The 18,690-nt window shown below is 34.1% G+C and overlaps 1 protein-coding gene across 2 annotated transcripts in view; it reads left to right on the forward strand.

Moving 5' to 3' along the window:
* The first annotated feature begins 1,295 nt into the window (after window positions 1-1,295).
* Window positions 1,296-18,690, forward strand: part of LOC141458601 (17-beta-hydroxysteroid dehydrogenase 13-like) — a 29,650-nt gene continuing 12,255 nt past the window's right edge. The window contains exons 1-2 of one of the 2 annotated variants that reach the window (XM_074136830.1): window positions 1,296-1,492; window positions 14,863-15,002. In XM_074136830.1, the coding sequence (XP_073992931.1) occupies window positions 14,929-15,002 (74 nt within the window). In that variant the 5' untranslated portion in view covers window positions 1,296-1,492; window positions 14,863-14,928. Of the gene's footprint in view, window positions 1,493-5,515; window positions 5,778-14,862; window positions 15,003-18,690 lie in introns of those variants that run through there. The other variant, XM_074136829.1, reaches the window with a different exon arrangement.

Raw genomic sequence — 18,690 nt, forward strand, 5'->3', positions numbered from 1 at the left:
ATCTGTGAAGAAATTGACACTAAATATTGTACAACTTTTTAAAAGTTCTTAAAACTCCGGATATTACTATTTACTATTAACATGGCCAACTTCCGAAATGACACTTCAGAGGGAACGTACTCTATCCCATTATATATAGGATGCCATTAAAACAGTTTTCCCCACAAACATTATTCATATAAAAGTTATTAATTTAATGTATGTAATGTGTATGATTAGTTAAAAGGAAATCGTAGGAGTTTTCGAGAAAAAGATGTGAAAAGTGAAGCAAATACTTCCAGTAAGCACCAATTTCTTGGTGAAAACCAAGTTCCAAGCCAGGATCATGTGATAAAATCGTGGAGAAGAAGTCAATGATTGTGGTTCGGTCATTCCAAACTGTAAGGTTATATTCCTATGGGTTATGAAAAATGATTTGGAATCGCTCCAAAGATATAAAGTATGTTTGTAGCAGGTAGAAATAGATGGATTGCAGTCTTTGCTGTGTCTGGGGGCCTTTCATGGATCTTTAAGGCTCGGGGGGCCAGATGTGAGATGGGAGTCTTCAGAAATATACTCCAGAAAGTATATAAACTGACTGAAAGAGATTAAATACAAATAAATTACTTACTTTCATTGAATTGGAGTCGGAGAAGAAATCATTTTATTTCAAAGTCGCAATATCCAGTGATCAATTTAAGTATTTATTTTATTATCTGGTAACCAAAAAATGAAATCTCTGCAATTTAGGAAATAGATAAGAAAAAAAAAACCATTAAGAAAGATTTATGAGTCCTACCATACTCATATTTCCCTCAACATACACCTGAGAGCTTCAAAATAAAAAAAGGAACATTTGTAACAGTGTGGCGCCCCCTACAAAAACAAAAGTAAGTCGAAAGAAAGTAACTTCCCGTTGGAGATGGTTACTGTAGCTGGATGAATTGTTGGTGATTGTAAATAATAATGATAAAAATGGAGATAAATATTAGACTTGGTCACGCTACTGCGGGACTGGATCACTTCAAAGATGGGCTATAAAACATGACGACTTGTCTGAACTTGTTCAAGCTAAAGCATACAATATAAAGCTAGAAATTTTATTATTCTATTTTATCTTGAGCTTTATTATTTCTCTTGTCATGTCATCGCATGATAGTTTCAGTCTTTTTAACATTTAAGACAATCCTTTTTGGATCTAAACTGTTTTTTTTGGATTTGTATTTTAGTTTTTCTTAAACGCTGTTAAAAAAAGAAGAAACCTTCGAAAGGCCTCAGGATAATCAATCACTCTCTTACATTCTAGGTTGAAATCTCGCCATGAAGTCCAGTGCTTGACTCCCCTCTGGATGGTATGCAGAAAGAAGTCTTCTGGATTTGAGTAGTTGGACGTATGGTGTCAGCAAAGATGAAGTTGCCGATACCCTAGCCAAGAATGGAGCAGTCATTCCATTTACTGCAGAACCTGTTCTAACCAACGGCACGATGCGAACGTCTCAAGGAATGAACTATGGTAAGAAGCTAGTATAAAATATTACAAAAGGATGATAAAACTAATTGCCCAAAATCATTGTAATTCTTTACGATATATGTATCATAAAATTCAATGTTGGCCGACAGCTTAGGGCCCAATCTCTAGGCCAGTGGTTCTTAACCGGTGTTTCGCGGTCCAAGTGTTTCGCGAAATTTCAATTTTAAATGTATTGAAGATTAGAAAATTTTCTTATTCGTAGCAACGTACTTTTATGTTCATTGTTTGATTAATTTAATTTTCAGAATTTATTTTTTAAAACTTTGTAATAATTTATCCTTTTTAATTTTAATTAATACATATATCTTTTTTGAAAATTATATTCGATTTTTTATTATTCATTAATTTTATGTTCTTGCTAAATGCCGAATTTCAAATTTTTTAATGTTAGTGTTCCGCGAGAAAAATATATACATAATTGTGTTCCTCGTCTTTGAAAAGGTTAAGAACCACTGCTCTAGGCTAATGCTGAAAAGTTTGCCCTAAAACTGCTCTTCAGCACTCAGGATGTTCCATTGCCTTGTTTAAGGAAGATATCTCCTCCAAAGATATTACTTAATTAGTTCCTCTTGATTACCCTCTCCTTTGACCTAATCTTCTTTTTGTATATAACATATGTCCTATTTTAACGTTTCATTTCTGTCAGTGTTCGCCAGTAGATTTTGTTTCAATAAATTTAACATCTCCAGACTTGATTACTCCTCCAGGAAATCCAGTGTAATATCTATTATCCTTTAAAATTTTCAAAATATCATACTATTGGCTACATTAGGAATTACGAATCCATTTTTTTTGTCTCATTTGATTTTGAATGTGTGTATTTGGCTCGTATTAGTTACAAATTAATTTGAATCATCTAACATAGAACGCATTTTCATATTAGTTCTTTCATTCTCTCTCTAATCCTGTCTAGACAGGTGCATGAAGAATAGAGGTTTGATACCATGAAAGTTTGAAGAATTCTTGAATCCTCTAATTTCTGTACTGACCATTAGCTGAGTGGTCATCTGTTTTAGATTAACAAAAAAAGTTTATTTGGAAAAGTTAACAATAAACGTTAGTACTTATTACCTTATTTCTTTCCGAGTGATTTTAAAGTGAATTTTTAAGCACGCTTGAATTCTCAGATAGGCAAATGCTTGCCTTAAGTAATAGCAACACGACGTGCTGGGTAGCCCTTGTCGGAGAGTTTGATAGGTCTATCTTAATTTCTGAGATACGAGTGGAGTGCAGGTTAGCTTATTGTCGAGTTGTTACAATTGTCTGGTTTCTTTCACAGTAAGACGGCGTGGTTAAATTTTTGATGTTTGCTGCCTACAAAAGGTTAAAATTTTGGCGTCTTTTGTTCGTTCCTGTACGAATTGTGGAACATACCTCTTATTTTGTCTAATGCTATGTTTGTTTTTGCTATGGCTTCGAAAAGTCTGTATTGTATTTAATGAAAGAGAATATCGTCTGAACAAGTTGCAAGAATACATGTATTAAATGTCGGAGCGTCGTGTGTGTGGGTGTAGATTGTGAATTAGTTTGCTGTGAAGTGCATCGATGTCGAAAGCGGAAACTGTGCCTTATGTTACGACTGTCGAGTTAATAATATATCACTTGTTCTATAATTACAATGGGAATTAAATAACACAAGCCTCGCTCTCTAATGATATGTTCTTAGTAGTAGTAGCTGCTCTATAGATACTGAAGCGTAGCTACTGAACTATCATTTATCTCCTACCTACCCATTCTAGCACTATAGCTTCAATGCATGGTTGCAGGTCCCTTCTTCCCATGTCATGATCTAATGTCTAGTAAATAAATAAATAATCCTGATTACAAGGGCTCATGGTAGTAATATCACATTGGAACATTTTACAAGTTCCTATATTCCAGTTATCGTGGATTCCTAAAGACATACAAGACTCACCCAATGGGCAGTATTTTCATGGTGTAAACAGCTTGGGTTATTATTTTTTGTATGTAGGACATTTTAAGAAATAAGAAACGTTTTTAAGAATTTGGAAAATAAAAAAAAAACTTTACAGAAAAGAGGAACAAAAAAATTTGGCGTGTCTTCTATCCTAGCGGTTTGGATATCTTTGATGTTAACAAAGTAAACAATATTATAATTGTTAATGATAGTTTTTGGTTTTTCGACCTTTTTTAATTGATGATTTTGGGGAATATTGAGGTGCGGTTAATAAATTCACAAATTTCTATCTTCAAACCATGGGTATGGAATTTGTTTGTGAATTTATTAATTGCACCTCAATATTCCCCAGAATTATTAGTTATAATTGTTATAAGCGTTAGCCCTAAAGATAGTCTAGTCTTACAGGGATGGCGAACTTTTTTGAGATGTGGGTCAAATTTTGTTCATTTTTTGTTTAGTACTAGCTCTTGGGTCACTAATGCCCCATTTGCACAAGAGTTAAGTTTAAAAAATTTTAAAAATCCTTAAAATTCAGTTGGTTTAACTGGGTAAAACGGGACGAAACAAAGTGCTATGGAAGTCTCTTTTTTACAAACTTAACTGAACAAAACCTTACAAAAGTGTGTTTTATCTGAAGAAAAATCTAAATATGGTTATTTGCTTTGGGTTGTCGATTTTTTTTTTAACAAACAATATATGAGTAAAATTATACATTTTATTTGATATTTTGTAAACACCTTTGCTTTATTTCAAATAGTACAAAAGCATTTGCCGTCATTTGCGTTTTTATTTATTTATTTATTTATTTATTTGCGTTTTTAGAACTGTAATGATCAAACTAGAGCAGGGGTCGGGCAACCCGCGGGCTCGCGAGCCGCATGCGGCTCTTTTATCCCAATTGTGTGACTCTTCAGCCTGCCCAAAATATATTGTATATTCTAATTTCATTGAAACGAATGAAAATTCCATTTATTAAAGGTATTTTTTCAAAAATAATTTTAAATGCGATAGGTTCGAAATTGAATAGAATTATACAATATCAAAATAAAGTACTTGATTTATATTGTAATACTGCCGCCTTTTCATTCGTGAAGTTATTATTTATTTGTTTATTTACTTCGCAATATATGAAAATAAATATATAAAACAATTAAATGTTATTAAATAAGGCGCCACGGTAGCCGAGCGGGTTAAGTGGCGAGACCTGCAAAGCTAATGTGTATTGTGGTACTGGGTTCGATTCCTGGTCTTGGCCTTGGATTTTATTTGATAGTTAATAAAAGAAATTTACAGTAAAGTATGTTTGCTAGTCGCCTCCGTCCACGACACCTAATGGGTAGTTGGACGTAAAGCTTGCCTGAAAAAATAGTCAATTACTTTACTTTACTTTATTAAATATCGTAAAATAATAATTTGAGAATACAATTGATCTACAGAATTTTGTACATTATCATCCTTGCGGCTCTTGGTAAGATTTATTAAAATTATTTAAGGAGAAATGGCTCTCTACTTAAATTAGGTTGCCGACCCCTGGACTAAAGGTATTTAAATTGCTTTTGTGTCAATGCGTGATTGAAAAAAAAAAAATACAGATAGAATATAAATTATCCACAACAATTAGAAAATCTAAATCAGCTCGCGTAAACAAACAAATGGTTGGCTAGCAATTGTGGGTCAGTGAAAAAGCTTGCGCGGGTCAGTGTGTGACCCGCGGGTCATAGGTTAGCCTCACTAGTCTAGACCGCAGGTTGGGAGCTGCTAAAAAATAAATAAAAAAGCTTTTTCGATAAAATCGAAACTCAACACAATAATGGCATTTACTTCCTCATTTAAAATTAGACCATTCTAACTATAAGTTTTTTCATGCATAAAAAAAAAATTTCCCATTTATTTCCGGGCAGTTCAAAAAAAAAAAAAAAAACAGACTACAGGAAATGATTGCCTAAGTGGTCAACTATGTAACTGAACTGAAAAAAAAATTGATGACGTCCTTGAATGAGGTCAGTATTTATGTGTGTTGGCAATTCATACTGTACACTCTTGCCGCCTCGTCGAGATCCATGTTATTGGCACAAGTGTTTTCTAAACCTAGCTGTAAGAACTTTCTTGATAGACTGGTGTTTGTGTGTGGGGGGGGGGGATCTCCTGACGGTCTGGCTAGGAAGGGGGAACGTCCCAACTAAGAATCTTCATAGGGGAGCTGTTCTTGTTATCAAGTCGCTGTTTGACGAGGATTTTTATTACATTGCGAAGTGTTGTTTTGAATAAACCGTTGTTTTTTTTTTCTGTTTATTTCTAAAAAGAGGACCCTGATGCAGCAAAGTTGTGGATGTTCAAAAAGTTATGGTATGTTTATTTGTTATTTTTTCCCCTGATTCCCTGAATCCGAAATTACAACTTAGTGTGAACACACTCACACGACTTTTTCTTACCGCAATTTACGTAGAGATTTTTTCTTTAACTGTTCCTACACATTAAGAACAGGAAGTGATGCGATCGTGACAATTTTTTTTAACCGGAAATATCCATTTATAGGTCCCCTGAGTTCACAAAAGTGATTTTTATCAAATTGTTCAGTTTGTCTGTGAAATGGTGTGTCCAGCAATACGCAAAATAAACTTCAAATTTGATATTTGGTTTTATCCGATGCCGAACGGTTCTGACATTAGGCATTCTGGACAAAATTATCTAACCGGAAATGCCACTTAAATGAATAATTTTTTCAGTATTTGGAATTCTTCCTAGGAAACAGCTTCTACAATTTGTATTTGAACTGTTTATACTTACTTGCCCGTAAGGAGTTTGATCTTGAAAACTTCTATTTGTTCCAAGCGATTTATTTTAAATGCACTTCTAGACGAGGGACGTGATTAGCTATCCTGTAATGCTCCATTCCATTTAGGAACTTATCTATTAATTATTAATAAGGATTAAATAATCAAAGTTTCGAATTTGAAGAAAATGGCTGATTAGAAATGCATTTTCAATAAATAGATTTATGTTCTTCGAAAACAATTTCTTTCAAAGTGATTATTATGCATAAATTGAAGTCTTATAATTTTTAGGTACTAATTGTAAGATTGAAGTAAAATAATAATGACATATTTTATCATTTTCAACATCAGGAAAGCTGATTAGCTATAATTGGTCGGCCTATTGGATTCCCACACGGAGATGCCGGTTTCGAATCCAACTGTCTACCCTTAGATTTTCTCCACTTGGGATCTTCACTGTCCGTTGATGGTCAGTGTGGTCTGTATCAAGGGAACTCTGTCCGTAGGTCGGCTTAAAATATCTACAATGAGATCCGGGCGCACAATGATCTCAGTTAGATGTGTTATCTGCTAAGCGAAATGACAATTTTAACTTTTCTTTTTTTTATTATTCTGATAAAGTCTCGTTACCGCAAATTTCACAGCCTCCTAGCTCTCCATCCTAATCCTCTTGTAAAATAGCTCTCCTCTCCACACCTTCCAGACAATCCTCCTCGTCGCTTGAAGCGGAAGTGGCCTAGGGACCTATTGATGTGAGTGTAATATCCACTGAGAAATAGTTTCACCAATGGGTGGTTGCTCTTACATGACATTCATGAGAACCCAACCAGTTTCATCAAATTTACTTGATGCAACATTTGTTGCTGATGAATTACAGTTGTAAATGTACTAATAATGTGAAAAAAACACTTTTTTTAAAGAAGTTTTTGCTTGTGATGGACAAGCAAACACAGCTCACTTTGTTACGCATATCACCTTGAAGTTATTACTACCCAATTGTTGGTATTAAATGGCAATCAGCTGTCGCGGAGTCGCGACTCCGTTAAATCTATTGCCACAAACTCGTGCCCTAGAACGATTGAAGACAATGTAAAACTTTAATTTGCCTGTAGTGAAAACCGTTTTATCACCTATCTTATCTCATTAGCTTATCACGGAACAGAGTTGCCAACAGAGGAACAATGAATTAGTGACCGATTGCAGAAGGAAAGTGGCGCCCACTGCAGGGCGTTTCTTGATCTCACATTACAGGTCAACTGAATAACCTTCCATACACTATAAACTACATTCTATAAACTGCTGTAATAATTTGCAGAAAACTACACTGTTTGACATTTAGTAGTCTACTTAATTAAGAGCGTGATACGTACTGCGATCGTGTCTAATTTTCGCTTTTGATTTTGTATCGATAGCATTCGTTTTCGATAGTTTCGTGGTTGTGTGAACTAAATATCTCAAAAAAAAAGACGCTGCGAGCAGAAGCTTGATGATACAGTTGAGTCATTTTATTGCGGTTGGTTTGGAACACACTATAACTCAACTAGAAGTAGCACTCTACTAACTGGAGTAACATTACTGTTATTTTTTTTACTGTTTACTGTTGTCTTTGTTTAGACAGTCTATTAGAAAGATAAATATTGAAGTTGCGGAATAAAGATTTGGTTAGTTAGACGTTGAAAAGAGTGATGGATAGATAAATAGAGAGAGATCGAGATCTATACTCCCAGTTGGGGCAAGTGCATCGACCTTTCTTCTCGTTACCGGTTTAGTTACTACTAACTTTCCTGCAGAAAGTTTGTTTATGACCTTCATTGCTAATAAATTGTAGTTTATTTATTTTATGGGATACTTCAGGATATTGATTACTTCTTCATGGATGTGCATTCTGAGACGTATAAAGTTAGGACTCTTTAAATCTTTTAAGTCTTCTGAGTTTCGAATCATGTTTCCCTTGCTATTTTCTCGTACAGAAACTTTTACGTAACAAAATTTAAAGAGTAGGTATTAGTGAGTAATTTTGGGAACAATTAAATCAAGTTGTGATTGTGACAGTTATAGGAAGTCTAACAGTTTTATTCTATTAATATTCCATTCAAAGATTAATATTAAACAAATTTATTCTTGCGATAAACAAAGTAATGAAACATGTGTTTAAGATTTCTTGCAAGTTTCTGGAATTTTATTGGACAATAAAGTAATAGGGAATTATTACTTATAATACAATACTGTAAGGGATCGAAGTTGAGTTATCGATGTTTTGGAGAGGTTAACAGTAGTATTGTATTATGTTTTGTTGATGGTAATTGTAATAAAAGTTGTTTTTCTATAATAAGAAAAGTATTCATTGACATGGCGCAGTCGGAAGATGGCATAGGCAAAGTAAAAGGAAACCATGGTGATAGGAAGAAATCTTACGATGTAAAGATGAATAAGGGAGGAGAACTATGGCGTAATAGACGATTCATAAGAAAGGTTAAAAGGCCAGAAAAATATAAAGACTACGATTGTTCTTAACTTTAAAGTAACGAATTAAAAGAGGGAGATGTAAGGGATCGAAGTTGAGTTATCGATGATTTGGAGAGGTTATCCATAGGTTTTAATAGCAGTATTGTATTATGGGTGCGTTCCACTTGGCGACCACAACGACCAAAACATACTTTCAGGCGTTCCACTTGGCGACCGCGGTCGTTGTGGTCGTGGCGAAAACGTCACTAATGACGTCATTATTTTCGCCCACACAACGACCACAACGCCCCATCTATAGAGCTGGGTCGAAGTGGGCTTTCAGAGTTGGCGCAATTTTTAAAACAAAATATGGCGACCGAAAAAATTATCTCATGTAAATGAAAGTATTATTTCATGTAAATAATAGAATGTGTTTCTCGAAAGTCTCCAAAAAATAAATAAATAAATAATTACTTATCCCTTTACATACTAAATCACTGAATAACACAAAATCATTTACCTGAAATAACTTTTAAATTCTTCATTTGAATAAAGATCAATTACTCTGATAGCTAATAATACGTGGCCTAAGTTTTCGCCTTTTATCATTGCAATTTTGTAAAATTACATTCCACTCTAATCGGAACTAGATAAAGAACTTTCTAAAGCATTATTAATAAATATCCAACTGTTGCCACAAAAGACATTTTAATTTTATTTAAACGTAAATTTTATAAATACTCCACTAAAATGTAATATAAAAAATTGAATTATATATATTCTTTTAATATAAGTCAACTTTACCAATAATTAATAAAGTTTATTATAACTGCTTATAAATGGGGTTTAAATTAAAAAATAATCTCTTCAAGCTTCTAACTTATTTTCGAGGCCGCCATATGCAATGTTTACATGAACGGTTAAAACGCCCACAGTCCGTTCCACTTGCGTTTTCGATCGCAACGCTCACAAGCAAGTGGAACGGGCAAAATCGCGGTCGTGGTCGTGGTCGTTGTGGTCGCCAAGTGGAACGCACCCTATGTGTTTTGTTGATGGTAATTGTAATAAAAGTTGTTTTCTATAATAAGAAAAGTATTCATTGACAATTACCATAATTACAAAAAGCTGTACTTGCAAGTTATACTTAGAAGAATAAAGGGTCAAAATTTATTTAATACTTTTTGGAGAGCATTTCCTTTAAAGAGCGACTTAGCTAAGATTATTTAGCATAATTAACAACTCATCAGATCTCTAAGTAAGAAAAAATCAGAAAGAAATAGTAAAGAATTAAAAACAAGAGAGAATAAATTCACCTTTAACGATGGAGGAACATAGAAAACTTTGGGAACAAAGAAAGTTTCTTGAGATTTAGCAACAATATTATTTATCTTCTTTAGCGGTAACTTGCAGCAGCTAGTTTGCACGAAGTTCGTACGTTGTTCTTTGTAAAGTTTCTGTAATACTTCAACGTAGTAAGTCCTAGTCTAGGCAATAAACGGATGTAGAAGTAATTAGTGCTCTCTTAGTGAATTCTAGTCCACAGTCTAAAAAAGATATTTTCACTCATAAAACAAATATTGACATAAATACTGTTACCATGGCAATCTTGTTGCCAACAAAACATTCGCTTTTTACCCCCGATTACAGGGGCAGTGGGGCTTTTCTAGTGTTTACGTTGGCTGCATTCACAATAGGATTCTGTCTGTCCGCTGTGACAAACTTTCTCTCACTTCCATTGCCATTACATTGCACAAAGGTCAAGAGTATTTGCTGATTGCCTTCCTGAATTTAAAAAAGAAACTTAGGGGAATCAGGCCGATTGGAACTTTGTGAACTCACGTCATAACACATGACACACTTAATTGTTGATTTTGGTTGGGAGTTTTGAATCTCTTCAGAGCAGAATTAATTATTTTTTCACTTCTTTCCTTTTATGATCTGTTGAATGGTCTATCCTAGAGGCGAGTCTTTGTTGTAGAAGTTATGAGGATGGACTAATAAGTGTGAGATCTTGCGTATAACCACTTTTTATTTTGTGGAACTTCAGCTTTAGAGAATTTGTTCATTAAGTTTCTGGCGAAGGAGAAATCAAATTGAAATTATATATTCTTTTAACCGGCGGCGAATTTTTCTTATTGAGATATTTTGTAAAAACTCACAAAACTTCTCCAGCCTGGCTTAGGGATCCATCAAAAATGGATATTGCCGGTAAAAGCGTTACCATATCGAAAATTCGATTTGAAAGTCGAAGAAGAAAGTACAAACAAGTGAATGGAAAGGAAAATCAGTAGTGCGTAATAATTTCAACATTAATCGATGGATGTAATCGATATATATAACGTAATTTCAACATGGCAACAGGAGATACGTATTTACAGTGTAGGTTACGGTATGTTTTAGACTCAGATATCATCAGTTGCATGAAATTTACATGATATAAATCCACAGTAATTATATATGAAAGTTTATTTTTATTTTTTTACTTTCACAAGTTGTGATATTGTACGAGATTGGCAAAGGATGTTATGTTGTCGGTAATTACCAAGCGAGAATAATTGCAGTAGAATCTGTATTTTCTTTGAATTTCCTTTTTGCGGTTACGAAAACTTGCAGTTAATTGGTGCTACGATTAAAAATTACTAGCAACATCTTTTTCTTTTGTTAGCAGTGTATTCTGCTAACCAATCAATCTGTTTTGTGCCTCTGTGGGTAGGGTTCGAACCATGGGTATTGTAAGAGAAAATCATGAGGGGGCATGTGAATTCAAATCGGATTTTTTTCTTTCTCTTAACATGAGTGAAGCTAACATGATTAAGTGATTCTAGTGAGAACAACTCAATTACAACAATCACTATTTGGCTTACAAGTGTGAAAGAAAGCTTAGAACCTCTACAGCTTTTTAATATTTTATTAGAATGATCCACACAGCTCTACTGCGTTTCTTTTCACCTCCATCATTATTCAGTTGTTCTACTTCTTTTTTTTAAGCAATGTGAAAGTTAACCAACCTGCAGTGCATTAGCTCTGAGTACTCCCGCTCGAATGGCCCGCTTTTTTTTTTTTCACTTGCATTCACTTTTGCAATAGTGCAGAACATAATGCAGAAATGCACTCCCTCCTAAAAATATTGCACTACCATTCTGAGCGACCAGTTTGCTATTATTACTTAATCTACTCTAGGATTATTGATTATTATGTTTCTAACATTAAAAGAGAGTTCACATTGAGCGTACAGTTTCTGCAATAATTAACGCCACACCTTAATGAGAGATTATGTTCCATCAGAATCCTGAATCAGGTAACGTTTTCAGTTCTGGGCAATTTTTTTTTTTTTTGAGTAGGACTGGATGCTGTGCTCATCTTAAATCATCTACTTTTTACTTTCTCAAAGACAAAAACCACATTTTTGGAATCAGGGGATCTTGAAACGAAGATTTCAAATGTCACTTCACACTACGAGGGGGTACCCAAAAATAACCGGAATTGCGTTGTTGCGCATGGAGCTTATGTAGTACGCATTTCTGCCGCTAGACGTGTATAGCGCAATTCCTTGCCAGTTCAGTCCTGCCTGTGTTGTCTGCCTGGCTTGTTCTGTTCATCTGCAGTGATTGTTTTTACCAGCGCTGTTTTGTTCTTTTTTCGTTTTTTATGATGGCAAGTTTAAGTGAACAACGTGCAGCTCTGAAATTTTGTTTTCTACTCGGCAAAAATGCTGCTGAAAGTGTTTTAATGTTGAAAACAGCTTACATAGATGACGCTATGGGAAAAAACTCAAGTATACGAGTGGTTTACTCGGTTTAAAAATGGCGACATGTCGATTGATGACAAACCTCGTTCTGGACGTCCATCAACTGCCCGAATCGACGAAAATGTTGAAAAAATTCGAGAGCTGGTGTTCACAGACCGTCGACAGACAATTGATCAACTGTCAGAGAGTAGTGGGTTATCTTGGAGCTCGGTTCAGCGAATTTTAACGGAAGATTTGGGGATGAAAAGGGTTGCTGCCAAGTTTGTTCCTCGAGTTCTGACTGACAATCAAAAAGAACATCGAGTTGAAACATGTCGTGCTTTGAAACAACAGCTTGAAACTGATCCAGACTTTCTGTCAAAGGTCATTACTGGTGATGAGTCATGGTGCTATGGTTATGACCCAGAAACAAAGCAACAGTCGAGCCAATGGAAGACGTCATCTTCACCCCGACCAAAAAAATGTCGTCAAGTCAAGTCAAACATCAAAACAATGCTGATTTGCTTTTTTGATGCCAAAGGCGTAGTCCATTCAGAGTTTCTCCCCCCAGGTCAGACCGTCAATCAAATTCCGGTTTTTTTTGGGTACCCCCTCGTAATTTAGTGAAAGGAAATAAAACAATTTGAAAGAATAAATTACCAAATGATACGTGTTATTTGTTGGATTGAAGATCCATGATGAAATGTTCAATAAATAGGCGCTCTCTTTCTTTGATTCCAAAACTAGGTACTGAGTTTTATTTACTGCACTCCATTCTGATGAAGTAAGCACTAAATTGTATATTATTACACCATGTAAATTATGTAAAACAAAAATAAATACCAATCTATTTATCTTACAATTAATAATAATGGAAATAAAACTGTATTTTCGATTCTTTAAAAATTGCAATCAACTTTACAAATTTTATATTGTCTAAGTCGAAGTTATTGACTAATTGGTGTTACAATAATGCATTTATCTTCTCTTGTTTTGCTGCAGAAGAAAATCGAAGTGACTCCGTGCTCATTTGCGACTGTGATGAACAGAAATAGTTATTTATTTAACAAGTGCGGAAAGTAGTACTTTTCCACTCCAGTTGAATATTATAGTTTTCCTGCAACCATTAGGGTTATTAACTAAAAAAATTAAAAATTTCATTTTTACAGTCACTAGAATCACTAGAATCCATTTTAAATTTCTATAAGGTAACTATATAACCTTTTTACCTGTTATAATTAAGAATATCTAATTATTTATTAAAGTATTATTTTTATTTCTATATTCCTTTCAATTTTTATTTTATTTTTTTAATATTCGTATTTTAATTATTTAGATAAAATAAATTTAAATAAGCTTATTAAAGTTTTACAGAAAATATTTAATAACAAAACTTCTTATATCAAGGAAGCACAATAAAGTTTTTCTACTCACTAGTGAGGAAATTGACACTAATGGGAATTTTTCCCCACTAGTGAGGTAAAGTTGGGCATTACACAGCTGATTTTAATTGAGTAATGAGAACATTCCTACATGGTTGCAGAAAAAACGTAATTACTATCTTAGTTTACAGGCCGCGCTGACAAATAATATGAATAGCATCAAAACCTCGGTTTATCTTTACAATATTTAATACTGGTGCAAAGTATCTAAAGTACCTCCTAAATGCCAATATTTGTGTGGACAATTCAATTGGTGTAATTCAGTAAAAATTGCAAATTGAAATCGATTTGTTACAACGTGATGGAAGTAAAAATGACATTTAGAAAGGATTCAACTGTTTGTGCAACATATAACATAATTTTTTACTTCAGCTGTTTTGAAACAGAAACATTAAATGATAGCGACAAATGAGCATTAAATTATATATATATCGATAAGAAAGGAAGTAAAAGTGACAGGGCAATCGTTTTTTTTCTTGTGTCATTTTTTTTAATTGGTCATTTTTTTTTTAGAGGCAATTTTGCAAAAATTGGAAAAAATGAAGCAAAATTTATCTGAAATGCATTTTTAATGGTCCTAATTTCGATAATCTTGTTTCAAATTTTTGTATTTCATTGGAAAAACCCATTTTGAGGCTTTTTGTTTCTTATAAAATAGTTTTTAGCTTTGTGTGTGAGTCTTTTCGTTAAAATGTTTAAAAAAAAAATTGCATTAATCTGAGGCGATTTTTCCATTTAGTACCACCAGAGGATAGCCATCAAAATACCCCATCCGGAAAAGTTTTTCCCCAAGTTTTCTGCGCCTCTCCCACAATTAGTTAGCTTTCACCTTAACAACCTATTCATATTCCCTAGATTCATAGTGACCTTGGATCTGCTCTCTCTCATGTACTAAAAATACATGTAATAAAATTGAGATAATAGTTACCATCCTTTGAATAGCTGGCTTTAAAAAAAAAGAAAATAGATACTTTTGTTAACCTAATGCATTGTTATGTTAAAAAATGTTATTTTCAAGAGAACTAACCTTTTTCTTTTCACAGAATGAATGACAGGAAGATAACAGAAAAAAAATTTGAAAAAGTGAGGTTAACCAATCAACAGCAACCATGCTGACAATAGCAAAGAGAATAACCGATACGGTACATGACAAAGAGCCGTATGTGGAAATAAACGACAAGAGGTCAGTAGTGTTTGTGGTCTAATTTAAATAAACTAATTTATCTATTCAATTCTTTAACCGCAGGGGGGGGCGTGCTACTGGTGGACTAATTCGGGATAATTTTGGTGCACGATATGATTTCAAGGTTTGTAAATAAGCCGACTTTCGTCAAAGTCTAGCTACTTTAATGGAAGGTATTGCTATCGATTCAAATATATAAAATAACGAGTGTTCACAAGAAATATCCGTTTTAAGTCCAGATCCCCCTGAGACAGAAAAACGGGTCAGAGGCGCTACAACAGTTGAATGGTTATAGGCGAGGCCCGCCAAAGATAAGATGTATTGTGGTTTAGTGGGTACGATTCTTAGTCCAGGTTTTGGATTTTTTTATTTAATGATTAGTAAGAGAAATTTCAAGTTCAACTACTAGCTTATGCAGACGATATTGATATCGTCAGCCGGTCGGAAGCTGGAGTAAAAGAGGCGTTCAAAGCACTGGAAGCATCAGCTAAAAAATTGGGACTCGTAATAAGGGGCCGTACTTAAATTACGTAACGCAATTTAAAGAGCTTTTTAATCCCTCCCCCCCCGATGTAACAGATCGTAACAAAATGTCAACCTCCCCTCCCCCCCTAGCCAAATGTACGTAATTTTTTGTTATGGAATATCGTCATTGCATAGTATTTAATTAAAATCAAACATATATTTTTTATTTATTACTTATTTAATTACATTATCACTTAGTATGAAGGTTGGCTATAGTAGAATTTGGCGCGAAAAATATCGTTAGTATTTTTCCATTAATGACCAAAAAATTATAGATTCAATTGGAAAAATTACGTACAAGCATTAAAAAAACCCCTCCCCCGAACCATAACGAATGGTAACAATCGAGCCTTACCCCCCTCCCCCCTTGCGTTCGTTACGTAATTTAAGTACGGCCCCTAAATGAAAAAAAGACCCAAGTATGTGGTAGTCGGAAGAAGTTGCTCTACTCCTTACCTGCAAATTGAAAATTACAAGTTCGAAGTAGTTCAGGTTTTTTTTTTATCTGGGTACTTTATGTAAATGCCGCAAAATATCCTCTCAAAAGAAATTGAAAAGAGAATAGCGTCAGCTAGTAGATGCTATTATGGACTTTAGTTCGAGACTAATTTCACAAAACACCAAGGCTACTCTATATAAAACTTTAGTTCGGCCAATATTAACTTACGGTTCAGAATGCTGGACTCTCAAAAAAGTGGACGAGCAAAAAATTGCTAATTTTTGAAAGAAAAATTTCAAGACGGATTTATGGACCAGTTCAAGTTAATGGTGAATGGAGAAGGAGACATAATTCAAGAGCTCTACGATAAATTTGAGTACACTACGGCGCAGTGCAAGTAATCCCGCATTAATAGGCTCCGGTGGGTAGGGGACATATTCTGAGGATGGAAGGCGGCAGAATGCCGAAGAAAGTTTTGGAACTACAGTGTCATCGGTACTAGAAAGGTTGGACGCCCGAGGGCTCGATGGATGGACCAGGCTGGGCGCGCGGAATTGGCGGTCTAAGGCTTTGGATAGGGACGATTGGGGTCAATTTATTTTGGAGGCTAAGGCCTGACCCGGGCTGTAGCACCAGGGAAGGAAGTAAGTAAGAGAAATTTATGGCAAAAAGTACGTTTACTAATCCGTCTTTCCAACCACGACACCTAATTTGTTAGTTGGACGTAATACCCACCAGAAAAAATAGGCAACTTAAAAGTCGTATCACCATTTTCTTTTTCTTTCGTAGCAAAATGGAATAGTTAGCCAATAGTTTTCGTGCATGTTATCACAGTTGATTGCTAATGAATACTCGATACGGCTCATAGACTATGACGTGATGTCACGCTAGTTAGCGATGGTCACGCTATCCAAGGGTTCAAACTAATCCAGCCGGATAGTTGTTACTATCGCTTAGGAAAACACAATCAGTTCTGCAATCACCATTCCCCGACACAGCAATCATCCTAATCGCTTTGAACTGGAAATTTTTATTGGATTGAGATTAGTAACGAAATTTTCAATCAATCCGTGACTTGGCAGCATTAAAACCAAGTGTTTAACGCTTAACTCCGAACATTTTAGAGTTACATCTTAAAAAAGAAAAGAGTTACCATTCTGGTTTGACCCTCTTCTAACCTCTAGCGGATTTTTGCTGTAGTTGTGTATACTTTTACCCTTTCTATTTGAATTCAAATCAATCCTCGAAAGTAATTAGATAAAACAAAATATTTGTTCTTAATTTTGGATGAGGAAATTACTATTTTATTTTATAATTATTCTACTAGAAAACGATTGATTACAAAAAAAAACCTTGAAAACGTACAAATTGTTATTTGAAAAATAGGTTCAGACATGCGCACTACAAATATCATGAAAATTTCTTCATTGACACAAATTTCCACTACCAGTGAAAATGAGGGAGGTTCCTCCTTTTAACCTTGAAAGAAAAAACTAAAAAACTGCAAACTGCCCGGGAAAACTTTAGAGCTATAGTAAAAAAGAAAAACCGTGGGAAAATTCTCCTCAGGAGTTTCTCCCCCCCTACATTATTTTCATACAAAATGACCAGAAATTTCCACAAAAATGGAATATCTAGTATCAGGTGTACAGAATTCTATAGGAGCTCAGTAAAAATCAATTTTTCCCTTAGTGAGAGTGTGAGAGAGTTGGCTGCCGCCCGTTGCATGGCAACCGTTTAGAAGAGGATCTGGTACAGGGAAATTGTTTTATTTTGGAGTAAATATGTCAGAGGGAAAAGTTTTTTTTATGAATAACAATAAATTTTATGAATACAATTTTTATACTGTTGGTATGTAGCTATGTTTGCTCGGAACCGAGTTTTTTAAAGGTATTTCATATTTTTGAAGTAGCAAAAAGGTTTTTGGGAATGATTTTTGTGGGTAATTGGTCAGCGTTACAACTTTTATTTAAATTCGATCAGCCGAAAATGCCACCTTTAAGAATTATTCAAGTTTTTTAAAAGAACAATCTATGAGTTTCTTTAAGCATTAAATACGCCCACATATATGTAGTTCTATAACATGTATTTGAAACATTTGTTCAAGGAAAACTTTACCTTATTAGGGTTAAGCCTTAGAACACCCGTATTGTGATTAATAATGGCGTGTGTAAATAATATTAAAGCCTTTAAATGAATTTGTACTTAAAATTCAGAGTGTTCAAAAAGTGTTGATTAAAACAACTTCGTAATTGCAGAAAAGAAAATTATGAGCTAGCTGACCCTTTCTGTGGTAAAAGGTACAAGATACTTTTTAGGCTCTAAAATATTTGTAAATATGAAATAAAAGATTTCAAAATAAAAATTGTTAAAAAACAGGAAAAAACAAAAAAATATCCCAATTTAATTAGGTTAACAGTATGTTTGCAAAACAAAAGTATTAAATAAATAACTATTGATTATAAACAAAAGTTACATGGTCAAAAAACTATTAATAAATATTTTTAAAGTAACAAAGTAAATTTAAGCGCACAAAAAATAAATAGGTTTACTAAAATTGATAATGTATACTGTTTTATACGTACGTATTTATTAAAATGGGCGGAACTCTGTAGCGTCATCAAGATTGAACGGTGAAAGCATAGTTCATTTTCAAAACATAACCTTTCATTTTTGAACTTCTCTATAGTTTTCCTTGTTGGTTAAATAATATTAAACTCATAG

Source organism: Rhodnius prolixus, unplaced genomic scaffold (genome assembly GCF_049639745.1).
Source record: "Rhodnius prolixus isolate KJV_2025 unplaced genomic scaffold, Rpr scaffold_5, whole genome shotgun sequence".
Taxonomy (NCBI): domain Eukaryota; kingdom Metazoa; phylum Arthropoda; class Insecta; order Hemiptera; family Reduviidae; genus Rhodnius; species Rhodnius prolixus.